The 17,447-nt window shown below is 40.8% G+C and overlaps 1 protein-coding gene across 2 annotated transcripts in view; it reads left to right on the forward strand.

Moving 5' to 3' along the window:
* Window positions 1-286: 286 nt before the first annotated feature.
* The window catches only part of XPO7 (exportin 7), a 73,322-nt gene continuing 56,161 nt past the window's right edge, over window positions 287-17,447 (forward strand). For both annotated transcript variants that reach the window (XM_053910701.1, XM_024560641.3), the window contains exon 1: window positions 287-438. In XM_053910701.1, the coding sequence (XP_053766676.1) occupies window positions 421-438 (18 nt within the window). In that variant the 5' untranslated portion in view covers window positions 287-420. The remainder of the gene's footprint in view (window positions 439-17,447) is intronic.

Consider the following 17,447-nt stretch of genomic DNA (forward strand, 5'->3'; position numbering starts at 1 on the left):
CAGGTTCCAGCCTTTCCAGGAGCCCTCGCCGAGCAGACCAACTCTTGCAGCGCCAGCTACCGCCCTAGGGCCCGCCGGCTCAAGCGCGCGGCCCCTTTAAACCCATGTAAACAAAGCTTTGTTCCTGGCCCCCTCCCTCCGCGCTCCCCCGGCCGCGCCGCCACCGCCCCCCTAGCCCCCGCCCCTGACGGCTCCAGCCGCTGACGTTGCCCGCGCCTTTACGGCGTCCCGGCGGCGCTGCGCATTCTCCAACCACCGGCCTTCCGTCGGGGCCTGCGCAGCTGGGCCGCGCTACGCCGCCAGCGTAACGTCGGGTACCCAGCACGCAGGCGCAGCGGCGACGGCGGCGGCAGCGGCGGTGGCCCGGCCGAGGTGCGCGCTGGGGGGGAGGGGGTCGGAGAGGAGCATGAATGGAGCAAAATGGCGGATCATGTGCAGGTGAGAGGAGCGGCGGGGGAGGGGGCGGCCGCACAGAGTGGGGAGTGGGGCGCACGCGGCCCCCGGGGCTCCGCCGGCTCGGAGCACGTTGGGCCCTCGCCGCTGCCGCTTGGGGCCCTGAGCCGCCGCCCGTCCTGGAGCTCCGGGGCCTTTCCCGCCTCCCGGGCCGGGGGCCTCCTCCATCCCCTCGCACCCCATCCCACGCCTCTGACTCGGGGCCGGGGGTGCGGGAATCGGCGCCCTGGCGCGCACCGCTGACCGCGCTCCGCAATCTCTGTCTTCCCGCCCGAGGGAGGCCTTCCGTGAGTCCTCAGTGCCCCTAGGGCGCGGGACGGAGGGAGACCCCCTTGCCGCCTCTGTCCTGAGGGGACTTAGCCATTCCACCCGCCAGCCCTAAACGAATAACAAAAAGAGAACCTCGCTCTGTGAAACCTCGCTCTCCCGAGTCTTTCCCGCCGCCTGCCTTCTCACGCCCCCGAATACAAGAGACCCCCTTCCGGCCTCCCCTCCCGTGGATGTGCCCCTCCCTCTCACACTCCTAATCGCACAGCCTGCCAGGCCGAGCTCCCCAATCCTCCAAAATGGGGGCCTGGGCCCGCCCGCCCTCCGGCGCCCCTCTCCGCGGCGAAGGAGTTGAATGCCCACACCTCCCATGAAACGTGGGGTGGAGGGGGTGTGTCTGGCGCGGGAGGTGCTCTGTCGGGTGCAGACGTCGTTCTGGAGGGTCTCCATCCGGCTCCCGAGCTTCCAAGGGCGTGTGCTTTGGGCCCAGGCCACTTCTCACGGGCAGGGCACAGGCCCCACCTAGGAAGGGACCGCCTGAACCGAACCTGGAGGAGTGCGGGGTTATTTCTTGCAAACTCCGTAAAGTTTTTCCAATCTGTGCCTTCGATCTGATGTTTTTATGGCAGTTATTGACACAAGTCTGTCATCATAAACCTTCGGATTTTCTAGGTGACTGCACAGGTTTTGTGTTCTGCAAAGTAGAGAGCATAACAAATAGCGCTTTTTGTGCATATCATATCGTATTTCTCAAGTAAAATGAATGATCTTATTCCTTCTGTGATGTCCACAAGAGACTGGAATGATGTGACTTCTGCCAGGTTCTTTGACTTGAGAGAGAGGGACTAAATATTCAGGCCAGGGATCAATAGAGTAAATCTTCGGAGTGTGAGGGACAAGGTATTAGGACAGAATTACCTCAAAAATTGTGCAGGTGGGAGACCACAAGATTGGTATTTTAAAGCCAGTATCATGGCCTAATTAAGAAGTAGTAGTAAAACTTGATACAAAAGTGATGATGATGATGATGATAAATGTGCAGCACCTTGAGTTTTATAGCAGCCATTTCTAAGAAGTATGAAAGATTTTACGTGATTTAAAATATATTTTTCCATCCTAAAAGAGTAGGTAGGCAAGAAATCTGTCATTTTAAAAAGAAAAAAAACCAAAGCACTGACCTGATAGATTTGTTTAAGGCAAGGCTAAGCCAACGGAAGCCCTTTAACTTTGGTGCCGCGCTCTTATCTAGTGGGGGGGGGGGGGGCAGAGTGTCCCGAGATTTCAGGACAGGCTTTGAGCAGATTGCCTTTCCATCGAGGCTGTCTATTCAAAGGGGAATTCAGAGGAAGTTCATGTACTTCTGTGAAGATGCGTCTGTTCTATCTCCTGTAAGGAAGCGCCTCTGAATGTGATCTCTCCCACACGTGGACAAAAAGGTTGTCATTCCTCAGCAGGGGAAAGTCAAGGTGCATCAAAGCAGTCATCGTAGCATTTCTTCTCAAAGGACGGTCTGCCTTATTTTTAGTAAGGTGATTTTTTCTTCCACCCACCCCAAAATAAAAATCTACCAGAGTAAGAGTAACTTTCAAAAAATAAAAAGAGGAGTATACCAGTGTTTTACTTTACTTTTAAGAAATAAATATGTTATTCTCTGAGTGATCTTTATATCAATAGGATAAGTTTATGAGAGAGTGTTCTTTCTCTTTAAAGAAAATGGGCATATATTGCTTTTCTCTGTTAGACCACTAAATTACTTTTAGTATTGGACACTCACAGACTTTAACATTGTAGTAGAAAACCTCAATAAAAAGATAACATATGGAATGTTAAATGTATAAAAGGAATGAATAAATATATGGAAGTATTAGAGACAAACATGAAGTGCACTGAGGTGGAATACCTTTCTCAAAACACTGTTCAAACAGTAATAAAAGGGAGTCCTGTAAATTTAAGACTGTGATTATTTGAAAGTTTCACATGTAGTACTAAATAGTTGAGTCATTATTATCTAATACTTCTCTGAACCACCAGGGTGAGCAGTTTTTTGCTTTTTTTTTTAAATTGGCACTAAGTGACTGTCATATGATTCTCAGGGTGAAGTCTTGAGCATCTCTTTTGATAAGTGTTTTATGGAAGATTTAAGTGTCATAAAATAGTAATGAAAAAATAACATCTGATGTGTCTTAGCTTTGCGGATGTCATAAGCAGGCTTCCTTAGAGGAGTGGCTGTAAGCACCTCCTTATTGTCATGGGTTTTTTATTATTGGTCTTAGATCACATCTAACACCCACCAAGGAGGTAGAGGTTACAGAGCATTGACTAAAAAAGCAAAACAGATTCATTTGTATTTATCTTCATAAAGTAAATGCTTCTTTTTTTTAAATTTATATCTAAAGTTAGATGACGATAATGAGGATTCGGTGTCTTTGCTTGCTGGCTAGTTATTGCAAAAAGATGAAGGCAACTCTTAGAATACAGTGGTAATAAAAAAGATGAGGAAGGTTCAGGTGTTAGCTTTAATAGTGCTAGCTGGTGATCAGGATCTTGAGGAAAAGGAAGAATATATAGTATTATATATCAAGTACATTATTTACTATACAAACATTAAATATGTACTAATTATAGTATGAATACTAATGTACATGAAGGCTAATTCTAAGGTTTTTGGGGGGGTTATTTTCTTGTTATGCCAGATCTTACATGGAATCTTAAAGTATTAATTACTGGATTCTCCATTATGACTATGTAAAAACAAAATACTATTTTCAAATAATCATAATTTGTTTTAAGTTTAATGTGCAGTAATTAAACATTGACCACCAGTTTAGCTCTAGGGAGCCATGAAGAACTGTTAAAACTGGCAGGTTAAAATTTAACAGAGTGCAAAAGTTTAGCCTGATTATAGCAGAATTGATAGATGTCTTTTCCAGCTTTTAAAAATAGGTAAGGAAATGATAGCAGCTATGGGTAGTCCACTTTGAGAAGGGGGTTCTGTACAACTTTGGAGAATTTCAAATTGAAAAAATGGTAACTTTTGTGACTTTTTTTCCAGTTATGCTAATACTGTAACGCTTAATGTGTGCACAGCCCTTTGCTGTGCTGGGCACTGCAGAGCTGAGGAAGGACACCAGAGCCAGACTGCTGAAGTGTCCAGTTCTGATGCTCTCTTTGAGCAGGCTTCCGAAGTACAGATGCAAGAACTAAGGCATTGATTTCACAACATGCTGCGTTTGTGTTGGGTGGTACTGGAATAGCTCCATTCCCTCACTGAACCCATCTACCTCTTCTGTGGATTTATACAAATAATAAGTTTACGTGTACTTGATAACTCTGACTTTAGTATATTTCCTCTTGTGAGAAAAACCTTCAGACAAGTTAAGGGATGTATATCGCATGTGGTATCATTCAAACACTTATGCAATAAAACACAAAACATTCTAATATAACCTCTAATTTAAATGAAGGTAGGCGAAAGAAGCGATGAGAAGCTTCCTACTTTGTATGTTACAGAGAAATTAACTCCCATTTGATCCAGAAATTAATGTTCATAGTCACCAACTGTATTTTCTTTTTTCTCTGTTGGGTTTTGAAAGCAACATTGCACCACAGCCTTTTGAAAAGGGAAAGTTGCCAATTTGAACCAATAAGCTAATGTCTGTAGGTATAACTGCTGAGGCTACTTCATTGTACTTAAGGAGGAGAGTGTTTAGAAGTTGCATCTCTTTTTTTAAACACTGAGCATATGTTATCTCGCAGATTTCCTCAGGAATCTGAGTGCCTTGTCTTGAGGGTTCTAGTCCAGGGTCTTTCATTTGAAGTCAAGCCGTGGGCTGGGGCTGCAGTCGGCTGAGGGTGGAGAATCTGCTTTCGCGCTTGCTCCTGCGGTCATTGACAGGCCTCAGTTACAGGCTGACTGACTAAGGGCCTCGGTGTTGCACTAGCGGTTGCCCAGAGGTTTCGGGTCTTCATCACGAGGTCTTTTAATTTTTAAGGACTTCTTTTTTGCATTGCACTTTGATGTCTGCTTTGTATAGCGACCCTTCGTTGTTACTGGTTTATTTTTTAAATCTCTTATTAAAATATGCCTTCAAAAAGAAAATTTTAAAGTATATATACCTTCAAATATTTACAAAAATCTTAAGTGTTCAGCTTGATGAATTTTCACAAAGTTAACACTTTTGTAACCACATCTAAATCCACAGTATTATCAGTGCCTCACAAGTCCCCCTCTCAATGACTAATTGTACACTCTCCTAAGGGTAACTGCTATCCTTTCATTTGATTTTTAATATGCTAGAAGTCAAGCTGAGTAAGGCTTGCCTTTGAACATGAGAGCTTGAACTTCAAAGCCAGGGAAAAAGTTACATAGGGCAGTGGTTCTTCAGCTGCTGGGCAGTTTGGGTGTTTGTTGAGAATGTGGTGGAAGCTGTATGCCCTCCAGGAAGGAAAAGGGTACCTTCTCAGAAACGTGCCTACAATTTCAGGCCATTCATGGACTTCAGAACTAGAGTTTAAAGATACATTCCTTTTTAGGTGAAAATGCTCACCACATTTTATTCAGAAAGTGCCTTACAAATGTTTCTCTTTTGACCTACGTAAAAGGCTACTTGAGGGTCACGGTGTGTGTTCCTGGAGAGTCGTATGTAGACTGAATTTGTAAATACTGACTTTTGAGGATGATAGTGACTATTAAGCATGTAATGTCCTGTTCGTACTGTTATGCTGACACATTGAAGGAAGTATAAGACGTGATGTCCTATTTTCAGGAGCTTCGCCTCTTAATTGGGGAGATAGGGTTTGTAATGAGATTAGTGTTTTGTCAGCATGTACCTGAATGGGGACTATTACTCCCATGACCATTTCCTCCCATTCCAGTACATTTGAGCTCACACCTCTCCTTTGTAGTGACTCCCTATAGCAGGGGCTTCTCAATGGAATGAGATTGGTACCCAAGGGGCATATCAGAATCTTGAGGAAAGAAGGGAAATTATCGAAATCTGGGTCCTATGTTTGATATTTGCCTCCCTGGCTCTCTTCTCCCTTCACACACATTCATGCATGTGCACACACATACCCTCTTACCATAAACGGAAAGGATGTGCTTGAGAGAAGGCAGAATTGGAAACTTCATGCTAGCATTTATTGGACTTTTAGCTGCTTGCTGCTTTTTATATGGTCTCATTTAATGCTCACAGCAACTCCAGAAGGTTGGTGTTGTTGAGATAATAGTAATGAATTTTCCTTGAAATAGACTGATAACAGGACCTTGTGTCTTGGGAAGCCTGGAGCACAGTTGAACAGTTTAGGTGATGACTGCGGTGGCAGTTGTTGTAAAACTTAACTGGCACGGTACTTGGTTGGGGGAAGAGAGGGGGAGAGAGACGCAACATTTATTGAGCCTGTTTAAGCCAGGCACCATGCTAAACATTTTTAGCTGTGTTATGCCATTAAATTGGGCAGTTCATTTAGTCTTTGAGCCTGGATTAGGTGACTTGCTAAGTCCCTTGTATTTCCAACATTCTGGTTGGGATTTCCAGTTGTTATCCTTACCATTCTCCCAGCTAAACAACTGTGTTCTCAATTCATATGTACACTTTCATAATTTTTCTAAAATATTTATGTTCATATTAATGTTCCTGTTCCATTTCTCTTAATATGCCTTCCCCTACCCCACCTGTAAGCAGTGAGAGACGTGTCTTATGAGACAAGAAACTAGATGTTGATGCTAGTGTACTGAAAAAGGATTCTCACGTAAGAGTCCTTAGAAAACGACCAAAATGCATTTCTTAAAATACCTCTGAACAAAACTAAGTTAATGCAGCAGCCCTTGTATAAGATCCCTTCAGGAAGTAGTGATCATATAGCCGTGATGTCCTGATTTTTTAAGTGTTCAAACTTGTGTTGGACACAAATACTGATTTCATCTGTAATTTGTATGATAAATTATATTTAAAGTATGTAGCCTCAGAAAGAATTATTATCTAAACATTTGCCCTAAAGTTTGAGTCAGTTGCATGGTTAAAAGAGGTGTATTTAAGACTAAAAAAGAAAAAGCAGGAGACGCGGGCGATGTTTGTTTTTCAGTATTTTTCTCCTAATTCTATTTAGAATTGCTTGCAGAGTTTTAAAGCATGTGTCATAAATTTGGCAAAAGTCATTTCAAAGCTCAGTTTTTTAACTTCATTCTCCTCCACTAACTCCTGAATTTTGGTGTTTTCTTCTTGTCTTCCAAAAAAGACATTGTCTAATGCCAAGCATGACATTTAATTTGACTTTAGGAACCTATAACAAACACATAGTTTGCTCTAGGAAGCCAGGTGTGTGTTTCACTTATCTTTTCTTTGTGGAAAAAAATAGTTCATCCCCATCTTACCCAATGTATAGCCACAAATTATTTAGAATATTATATGTTTTATGTTGTAGATGACTTTTTTTATTGTCAGTTTGTAATTGACCCTGAGGAATCTTGTAAGGTTTTGTCAAAAACTAGTCTAGTACATAGCCAAGAATTTAGAAGAATAACTAAAACTTACTAGAAAATGGAACTTTGTTTTCCTACTCTTAATAGTTTGACCTATTGTGCCAGGGCTGAGCAAGTTTCTTCAAGCCTTCATAAGATCTGTTGAGTTGGCCAAAAAGTTCACTTGGTTTTTTCTATAAGATGCTCTAGTAGCACTTTGTTGTCTTTAACGTCACTCAGAACAATTGTGTTAGATTGTGTTGTGACAGCTGTCATATCAGTGTACATTTTTAAAAAAAACATCAAAATTGGTGAATTTTTATGTAGCCATTTTAATACTGAGGGTGGAAGAAAATATGCAGCATTTTCAGCATATTATGCTTTATTATTTCAAACAAGGTAAAAATGCAAACTGAAACGCAAAAAAAGATTTGTGCTGTGTACGGAGAAGGTTCTGTGACTGATCGAACTTGTCAAAGTGGTTTGTGAAGTTTCATGCTGAAGTTTTCTCGCTGGACGATGCTCCACGGTCAGGTAGACAAGTTGAAGTTGATGGCAATCAAATCGAGACATTGATTAAGAACAATCAATGTTATACCATGCGGGAAATAGCTGACATACTCAGAATATCCAAATCAATAAAGTTAGTGGTGAAAATGAAAAATGTCTTTTATTTTATGGAAAAAACTAAATGGACGTTTTGGCCAACCCAATATAGCAAAAAGTTTTTCAGCAAATTGAACCTGAGCAATAGGGTGTATTTAAAATAAGGGCATTATCCCAAAGGTGTTACAAACGAAACCTTACTGTAATGTAAACGATTACTTACTAATTCTTGGAATTCTACATTGTAATCTAACTTAAAATCCACATGCCAAACAGGGAGAGAGCACAGTGTTGTGAACAGGAAAGGTTTTGATGCACAGAATTCCTACAGCCTGTCAATTACAAGCTCTTTGAGGTGGTTTCTGTCACTGTGCCCTAGAGGTCCCAGAGGTATACTTCCCATCAACAGTGGTAGTGTGAGACTTCAACTTCCCGTTTATCCCTCCTTACCCAGCTCCTCAAATTTAAACAGCACTTACAAAAGTAAATTCATAGGGATTGCTGTGGGTAAATCTGATGCCAGCAGAGTCATCTTTGTGTGTACAGTAAACAGCACCATTTAAAGTGTGCAATTGGACAGATATGTACCTGTGTCTCCTTCACAACTGTTAGAACACAGAGCATTTTCTCCTAACTCTGCAGTATATCCCTCACTCAGCCCCAGGCCACCCCAATATGCTTTTGGTCACTGTAAATTAGTTGCATTTCCTGACATTTTATAAAATGGACTTACTGTGTACTCTTTTGTTTTACTTCTTTTACTCAGTGCAGTGATTTTGGGAATCATTCGGTTGTTGTGTAATTATCAATAGTTCATTATTTTTCTTTCTTTTTGTTTTTATTGCTGAGTAGCTGTATCCCATTGTATGAATGTACCACATATTATATACCCATTCGCTGTTTGGAGGTATTTGAGTTGTTTCTAGTTTTTAGTCACTGAATAAACAGGCTGTCAATATTCATATGCAAGTTTTTGAACAGAAATTTTAGCTTCTTGAGTTAAGTATCTAGAAATAGAATGTCTGGGCTCTAAGTATGTTTAACTTTTTAAAGAAAATGTTAATTCTCCAAAGTGATTCTATCGTTTTTCACTAGATTATAGGAGAGTTCCAGGTGCTCCATGTCTTCACTGACCTTTGATATTGCTGTTTTTGTGGGATCTAATTGTGGCTTTAAGTTTGTACTTGCTTGATGACTAGTAGTGACCTTTCGTGTATTTTAGAGGTTTGCAAACCAGGCTGATGGTTTGGCCCCGCAATCTGTTTTTGTATGGCCTGAGAACTAAGAATAGTTTTTACATTTTTAAATGGTTGAAAAAATCTAAAAGAGAGTAATATTCTATGACACATGATCATTATATGAAATTCTAATTTTGCTGTTTGTAAATAAAAATTTTATTGGAATACAGTCACACAAGTTCCTTTACAGGTTGTCTGTGGCTACTTTTGTGCTGAAATGGTGGGGTTGAATAGTTGCAACAGAGACCTTTTGGTTTATCGGGCCCACAAAACATAGAATATTTGCTATCTAGCCCTTTGCAGAAAAAGTTTGCAGACTTCTGACTGTACGTCCACTCAGATCTATTACCTGGCTTTTGGGTGGGAAAGGGGATAGCCCAGTATGGTTCTAACTCAAGTCCAGTTTGACAGGAACCAGGTCAGGCTTGATGTATTTTGTTGACTGTGGCATTCTGGGATCTCTACTGCGTAGTCCAAAATAGTAACCAGTAGTAGCCACATGCCACTATTTAATTTAGATTAAGTTAAAAATTAAGCTCTTCCGTTGCGTTGACCACATTTCAAGTGCTCAGCAGCAACATCTAACTAGTAATTACCATGTTGCACAGTGCAACTATAAAATATTTCCATTATCAGGAGATTTCCACTGGACTTATGCTATTCTAGAACAAGAAAAACTTGCCACTGAACCAAAGGGATTGGAAGCAGAAGTGGAACTTAGGTTATAGCATTATTTTCGTGTATGTCAGAAAAATAAGCTAGATCCTCATTCTCCTACAAGTGAATGCAAATGACTGTATTAGAGGATTTAAGATTACTTACTGTTCACAGTAGGAGCCTGTGACTTGTTCTGTCCTCTTAGCCAAGTGAGTGTGAGGAAGCAGTTAACTTAAAAGAAATTCAGAATTTTATAGGAAGTAGTGGTTTAAGGACTTTTTTTAAATGCCCTAAATGTATTTTTCCCCAAAGCATTTTGCAAAAACAACTCTTCTAAAATTCTCATGTATTTGTAACCATTTTACAGGTAAGATTGGACTATTGAGGAAGGTATTAAAACCATGAAACCACTTCAGGTTCTAAGCCTTGATATACTAGCAAGCTTAGTTCCCTTCAGCTACTAATTTTAAAGTATTATTGCTCTTAAAGTTTTTCATAATGATAGCATTCGTTTTGAAAATAACCCAGAAATAGTCCTAAAATGATTAAGATGGCCGGTATTAGAATTGAATTTATCCTTCATATCACTGAAAACTGTCTTGCGTGATTCTTTTCTTAGGGGCAGGTATAATTGTTTCTTAATACAGTCGTGTACCGCATGATGACATTTCAGTTAACGACAGATCCCCTATTTGACGGTGAGAGTGTATTCCATAAGATTATAATGGAGCTGAAATATTCCTGTCACCTAGTCACATCATAGCCATTGTACCTTCATAGCACAGCACATTATTCACTTGTTCACTTGTGGTGACGCTGGTATAAACGGACCTGCCGTGCTGCCAGTCCTATAAGAGTGTAGCACAATTATGTACAGTACATAATAGGGTAATAAGCATCTATGTTGCTGGTTCGTATATTTACTAATCATCATCGTTTTAGAGTGTACTCTTTCTACTTATTAAGAAAAAGTTTGCTCTAAAACAATATGCCACGTTACACTGGCAGCAACCTCATACATACTATGTTTGCCGTGTCTCTTGATTGCATCAATTTCTCTTGTATCTGACTTACTCTCATGTTCTGTTCATCATGGCCCCTAAGTATACAAAAGCCACTGCTAATGTTGCCAGTAAGAGGCTACATACAGAAATTGACCGAGAAATGAAGGTGGAAAATCAGTGGTGGTTATCACTTGCTAGTCAGGCACGTCCCCTTCCTCCATAGCTACAATCTCAAAGAACAAGAACAAAGTGATGGAAGCTGTTAAAGAATCAGCTTCACGAAGGCAATGATACCAACAAAAATTCAAGAAGGACCCAGTCAGACATGGAGAACCTTCTGTTGACCTGGATGGAAGACCAGACACAGATGCATGTCCCTGTCAGTGCCATGACCAGCGTGGCCAGACCAGAAGATTTCTTTGTGGTATTGTAAAAAGAAGGCTTACCTGACTATGATGTTGAATTTACCACTAGCTGGAGGCAGTTTAAATGATTCCAGAGTTGTTATTCATTATACAAGGTCCAGCACAAATAACACCTCTTTTTTGTGAGCTAATAATCTATACCAAATATTTTATTAGAAAATCATAAGCATGTTATTCTGTAACATAACAATATCACACTCAAGCACACCACATGACACCTTAGGTGAAATGTTCAAATTGCTGTCCATCTTGTGTGAGACATTCACGTGCCCTCCAACCACACTCAGTGGCGTTACTTCTGCCGGACCCCGTATAATGTGAAAGTAAGTGGTGCATCTGTGAGTGCTGATGTGAAGGCAGGTGAAGAATTTTTGGAAACTATAGATAAGCTGATTGTGGAGAAAAATTACTTGCCAGGGCAAATATTCAATATAAGTGAAACCTCTTTATTTTGGAAATGGGTGCCTGAAAGGACTCTCGTCCATAAGGGGGCCAGTCAGTGTCAGGTTTCAAGGTTCTAAGGACAGGATGACAGTCTTGGTTGGGGGCAGTGTTACAGTCTACAAGTGGAAACCCACTGTGATCTGGCACAGGGAGAACCCCAGGGCCTTGGAGCTTGTCAGCAAGCACACCCAGCCGGTGCGCTACAGGAGCAACAGGAAGTCGTGGATAACCCAGCTCCTCAGCCAAGATCCTTTCCTGGATTGCTGTGCCAGTGATGTGGAGAAGTGCTGTTTGGAGCCTAGCATACCTTTCAAGATTTTGCTTATTGTTAATAAAGCTCCTGGACATCCTCCTTTTAGTGGTGATCTTCATCTGACAACAAAGTGTGTTTCTCCCTCCAAACACCACCTCTTTGATCCAACCGTCAAGGAGGCATAGTAGCCTCTAAGGCCTACTACTTGAGGAGGACCTTTGCCCAGGCTGTTGCTGCAGTTGAGGAGGACACCGCGGAGATGCTTAGGATTAAATTATCTCTGACAGCATCAAGAACCTTCCTTAGGCTTGGGGTGATGTCACCAAGAAGGGTATGAATGACATCTGGAAAGAAGACACTCGAGGTTCACCCATGACTTCGCGGGATTTGCCAAGGAGGCTGCAGCAATCAAGACTGGTGGAGACCGCAAACGCCTTCCACGGGGGGGGGGGGGGGGGGGGGGGGGGGGGACTGAGGGGCGTGTGGAGGTGGTTCCTGAGGGACTGACCAATGAGGGATCGTTGGAACTGGAACAGGAATGCATAGCTGGAGAAGAGGCAAGAGAAAAAACTGTGGAAGAAGAAAAAGAAGACCCCCAGGAACATTCACAGTGAAGGGTTTAGCAGAAGCTTTTACAGATTTCTGTAAAACAGGCTGCTGGAAAAGTCTGAAAATGGACACTACCACCAAAAGGTTTTCATTAATAGAGAGGAATGCTCATTGTGCATTGTCTGCTTACAGGCAAATGTACAATGAGAAAGAGTGAACCTTCTCAAGAAGTGCCTCCGGCAGGACGTGTTCCAAGAGAGGCACTGTTGTCATAGGAGATGATGGCTCCCTGGGTGTTGTTGCCATTGAACACCCTCCTGTGGGACAAGATGGTGGAGGTGGGAGGCACACCAGAGTCAGTGATATTGATGATCCTGACCCTGTTTATGGCTAAATCAAAGTGTGTGTTTGTGTCTTAGTTTTGTTTTTGTTTTTAAGTGATTTTGAGAGAGAGAGAGACATCTGTTTGTTGTTCCACTTACCTGTGCATTCATTGGTTGATTCTTACACATGCCCGGACCCATGACCTTGTTGTATGGGGACAATGCCTGAACCAACTGAGCTACCTGGCTAGGGCTTGTGTCTTAGTTTTTAACCCAAAAAAAGTTTTAAAAGTAAAAAAATATAAAAATGAAAAGTGCCTATACAATAAGGATATAAATTAAGAAAGTATTTTTATATAGCTGTACATTGTGTTTGTGTTTTAAAAGAGAAGATTATAAAAAATTAGTTCATAAAGTAAAAAAGTTACAGTAAGCTACAGTTAATATGTTATTGAAGGAAAAAAAAATGTTTAATAAAGTTAGTGCAGCTTAAGTGTACAGTGTTTATAAAGTCTACACTGTACCAGGCCTTCACATTCACTCGTCAACTCACTGATGCAGCCAGAGCAACGTCTAGTCCTGCAGGCCCCATTTATGGTAAGTGCCCTATACAGGTGAACCATTTTATCATCCATTCGGTATTTTTACTGCACCTTTTTGCTAGTTAGTACACAAATACTTACTATTGTGTTACAGTTGCCTGCAGTATTCAACACAGTAACATGCTGTACAGACTTGCAGCCCAGGAGCAATAGGCTGGACCACATGGCCTAGGTGTGCAGTCGGCTATCCCATCTAGGTTTGTGTGACTGCACTCTGAAGTTTGCACCATGATGAAATTGCTTAACAACCCATTTCTCAGGACTGTAGTGAAGTGAAGGTCAATAAATATATTTTCAAGTAGTTGTCCTTTTCTTCAGCAAAAAAAAAGAAAAAGTAATTATTATACCTCATGAATCATCTTCTTCACATAGAGTTTTGTTGATTGATTAGCCCTGTCAATATCGTCCATGATAGAAGTAAATGTTTTCCTGAAATAGGAAACCAAGTGCACCAGCCAGAACTGAGAAAGTGGCATATGGGTGTTCTGTTGATGTTCTTGAGTATTGATGTATTGATATGTAGAGATATGAGGGAGTGTATAATGAATGGGGTTTTGAGAGGCTTCCGAAAAGGTACATTTTTAAACAATTTCTATCTGATTTCAGGCATAGTTTTTGTCACATTCTTGATTGACCTGATTTGTCGCAGATGCACCCTAAATGTTTGCTTCTTCAACAGAATAGTGGTGTTTATAATGATATCATCCTCTTGGTGATTTGGTGAGGTGGGAGAACTGGCAACTAATGTACCTGTCAGTAAACATTTCTCCTTCTGGCTGACAGTTTTTCACTGTGGCTCTGTGTGCCGGATTGCTAGGCAGTAGAAATGGAACAGTGAGTAGGCACAGCATTTGTGCTCCAGGACTTGGGTCGCTAGATATGCACACCAATAAGGACTATAGAGTGATGTGGGTAATGTGGCACATGTGCATAGAACACGATGAGACACAAATGTCAATCCTCCTTTGGAAAGGCCAAGAAATAGTTCTGAAAGTGGCAGATGACTAAGCCAGCTCTTAACGGATGTGGTGTTCTCCAGGCAGAGAGAGCACCATAAACAAAACTATGTATATTCATGGACATTCCAGGGAAGTGAAAGCAATTAAATATCGCTGCCATATTGGAAATAGAGGAGCAAGACATGACATGAGATTTAATGATAGGAAGGGACTGGAACATGAAGAAGAGCCTGTTATGCTAAAGAATTTGTATTGTAGATGTGTAAATGAAGGTTTGTAAGTAGAAGTGGCAGAATAATCACGTCACTGTGGCAGTGATAGAGAAAATTGATCAAATGTGGACAAAGTAGGAGATGAAGCAGTAGTTCAGACAAGAATTAATTGGGACATGAACCAAGGCAGTAGCTGTGAAGATGGAGAACAGGACATGGCTGTGAAGGTGATCGTGCTTGGGGTTTGGTTGACAGTTGACTGTGTAGAGTGAGAAGGCGGGCTCTCACTTTTCTGGGCAGCTAAGTAGAGAGTGAATGAATGACCAAGATGTTGAAAAAAAAAAGATAGGTCAGCCTTGAACATACAGATTTTGAGATGCTTGCATACATTTGAGTGGAGATGTCCAGTAGGCAGCTGTTAGTCAGACTGTTATCGACCTGGGTTAGAACTCACATTTGCATAGTGAAAGCCCATTTCAGGAGCCATCAGATGTTGTAAATATATAAAATGTTAGCTGCTCATATACACCTACCTTATGTCTTAACAGCAACTGCAAACACTTGAGTGAAAATCTGATAATTTTATTCTAGCTTGTTTGCTGGAACAGCCCCAGATTCTCTTAGCAGCAGGAGTAAAGTGCTTTTCTCTTTATTGTTAAGGCAATTCAAACTAAATCTACGTAATTTGCACTTGGTCTACTTTGTCTCCCCACCCCATGTTTCACTTCTGGCAAACTGGATTAGCTTTTCTTTGTCCCCATCATAGCCAGTGTGTGAGGGGTATCCAGAAAAGACTTCTTTTTTTAAACCTCCCATTTCTTCTGTTAAAAGATTCTTCTAAATTTTCCATTTCACAACTTGCCTGGTCCTCCTTATTAGCTGGCTTGATGAGTTTCTGAAGTGTATTTTTCATAGATCATATAGTAGTATAAACTTGAAAGGTAAATTGATATTTTACAAAACTGTTCAGGGAGAAATTATTTAGAATTGCAGAGAATCAGAAAATGGACATGCATGGGGCATGTATCCCAAAACTTCTTAAGAAACGTTTACTTAATGTTCTTTTATACTTTTTTTTTTGATCAGAGGGTAAATATGGAACTCTGAATTCTTTGCTTCTCTGAATCAGGTCAGGGATGAGTTTCGTATGCTGCTTTTTTGCTGAGTCTTGTAAAGGAATGCATACAGTGTTTGGGGTTTTCTCATGAGAAAAGAGATAAGGAGAGCCAAGAGGCTTTCTTCAAAATTTCTAGTCCAGTAAAAACTCACTGTCCTCTTTATGCCTTTATTTCCTAAAATTTCTTTCATTCTTACTAACAGACTTTTAAGTATTTAGTACTAGCAGTTAGACTCTAAGGCCAGGAGGCTGTGCTAGCTTCATGTCTCGGAATATTAAATCGACCCTGAACTCAGCAACTCTAGCCTGTTCGTTCTTGATACCTGTGATATACAGGTATAAAGAAACATACAAAACAGGGTCATTCAGAGAAAGTTGGCTGTAGCATGTATTTAATATACACACTGATTTCTTTTAGAGAATCAAGGATGCATTGCATTGGGGCAAGAGAGTATATTGATTGGCCCGTGGTAGACTATAGTACTTTGCTACCAGGATTATAGGTGCGCTTCACATTCTGAGGTTGTAGAAAACTTGAAACATCTTCCTTCTTTTGCTGGATTTTATGATGCTACTATTGTTGTTACTGTTACTTAGGTAATGTGCTGCAGTATGCAAATTCCTCTAATTGAATGCTTGGGAGTACGTAAATCATTACTTTTCAAACACATAATGCAATTTTGTTTAAAATTGGAATACTGCCCTAACCCCTGTTTTTAAACAGACAACTATTCTAATAATGTACAACAGTAATTTCTTGTTACATTTCATTTATGTGGGTGTGTTAGAAAAGTCAGTTAACATTTCTCCACCCAATGTACTGTTTTTGTTTACCCACAACTGAATATTTAGAATGTTTTATTTGTGAATGCAATAATTATATTACATACCTATGGTGATCAAAATAATACTTTTATCAGATTAATGAAATGGGATTAGAATCACATAACTTTTTAAGATAGTAAGAATTTTAGAATGTGATGATACAATTTACATTATTAATTTGCCCTTGTTTTGGAGGACAACTGTCTGTACATTATTGTTTTTTAGAGATAATGTAAGAATTTTAACTTGCCCAACTATTCAAATCTTAATTATTACACAATTAGTGCAATTAAAGAAAAATACAAGTAAACATGCTTAAGGAAGGTTTAGACAAGAAAATGGTTTCTTTAACTGTATATTTCACTTCTGTGAGACAGACTGTGCCAAATACTAGAGATAAAGTAGAGAACAAAATAGGTATGGTCTTTGCTTATAGATACTTTACAAATTGTACCAATAAACATATATTTACAAATTGTGACAAGTGATATGAAGAAAAAGGATGTATTATAATATTTTCAGAGTGCTGATTTCTTTTTTTTATTTGATTTTTTAGAGAGAGGAAAGAGAGGGAGAGAGCAACATCAATTTGTTGTTCCACTTATTTATACATTCACTGATTTTCTTGTATGTGCCCTGACCAGAAATTGAACCTGCAACCTTGGCCCATTGGGACTGTGCTCCAACCAACCAAGCTACCCGGCCGGCCAGTGCCTGATTTCTGTGTATTGTTAGGTGGGGAGGATGTAGACTGAAGGAAGGGGGCAGTGCACCAAACAAAAAGAAATGGCTCGTTTATAGACCCTGTGGTGAGGAAGCCCTCGCTGCACAGAACTGGAAGAGACCATCCTGGCTGAAACTAAGTGAGCCGAGGGAGGAGATGAGACTAGAGACCAGCAGGTATGAGAATATAATGGATGGCTGTGCAGGCGTTCAGACCAGATTTTCAGAGATTTGAATGATTTATTAAAATTCTCATCCCACAAATTAAATGGAAAAAGCAAGGAGTATAGTATCTTGATTCTGATTTTCAGTTGCAGGGACAGAGGTTGC

Source organism: Desmodus rotundus, chromosome 9, assembly GCF_022682495.2.
Source record: "Desmodus rotundus isolate HL8 chromosome 9, HLdesRot8A.1, whole genome shotgun sequence".
In the NCBI taxonomy this organism is placed as follows: domain Eukaryota; kingdom Metazoa; phylum Chordata; class Mammalia; order Chiroptera; family Phyllostomidae; genus Desmodus; species Desmodus rotundus.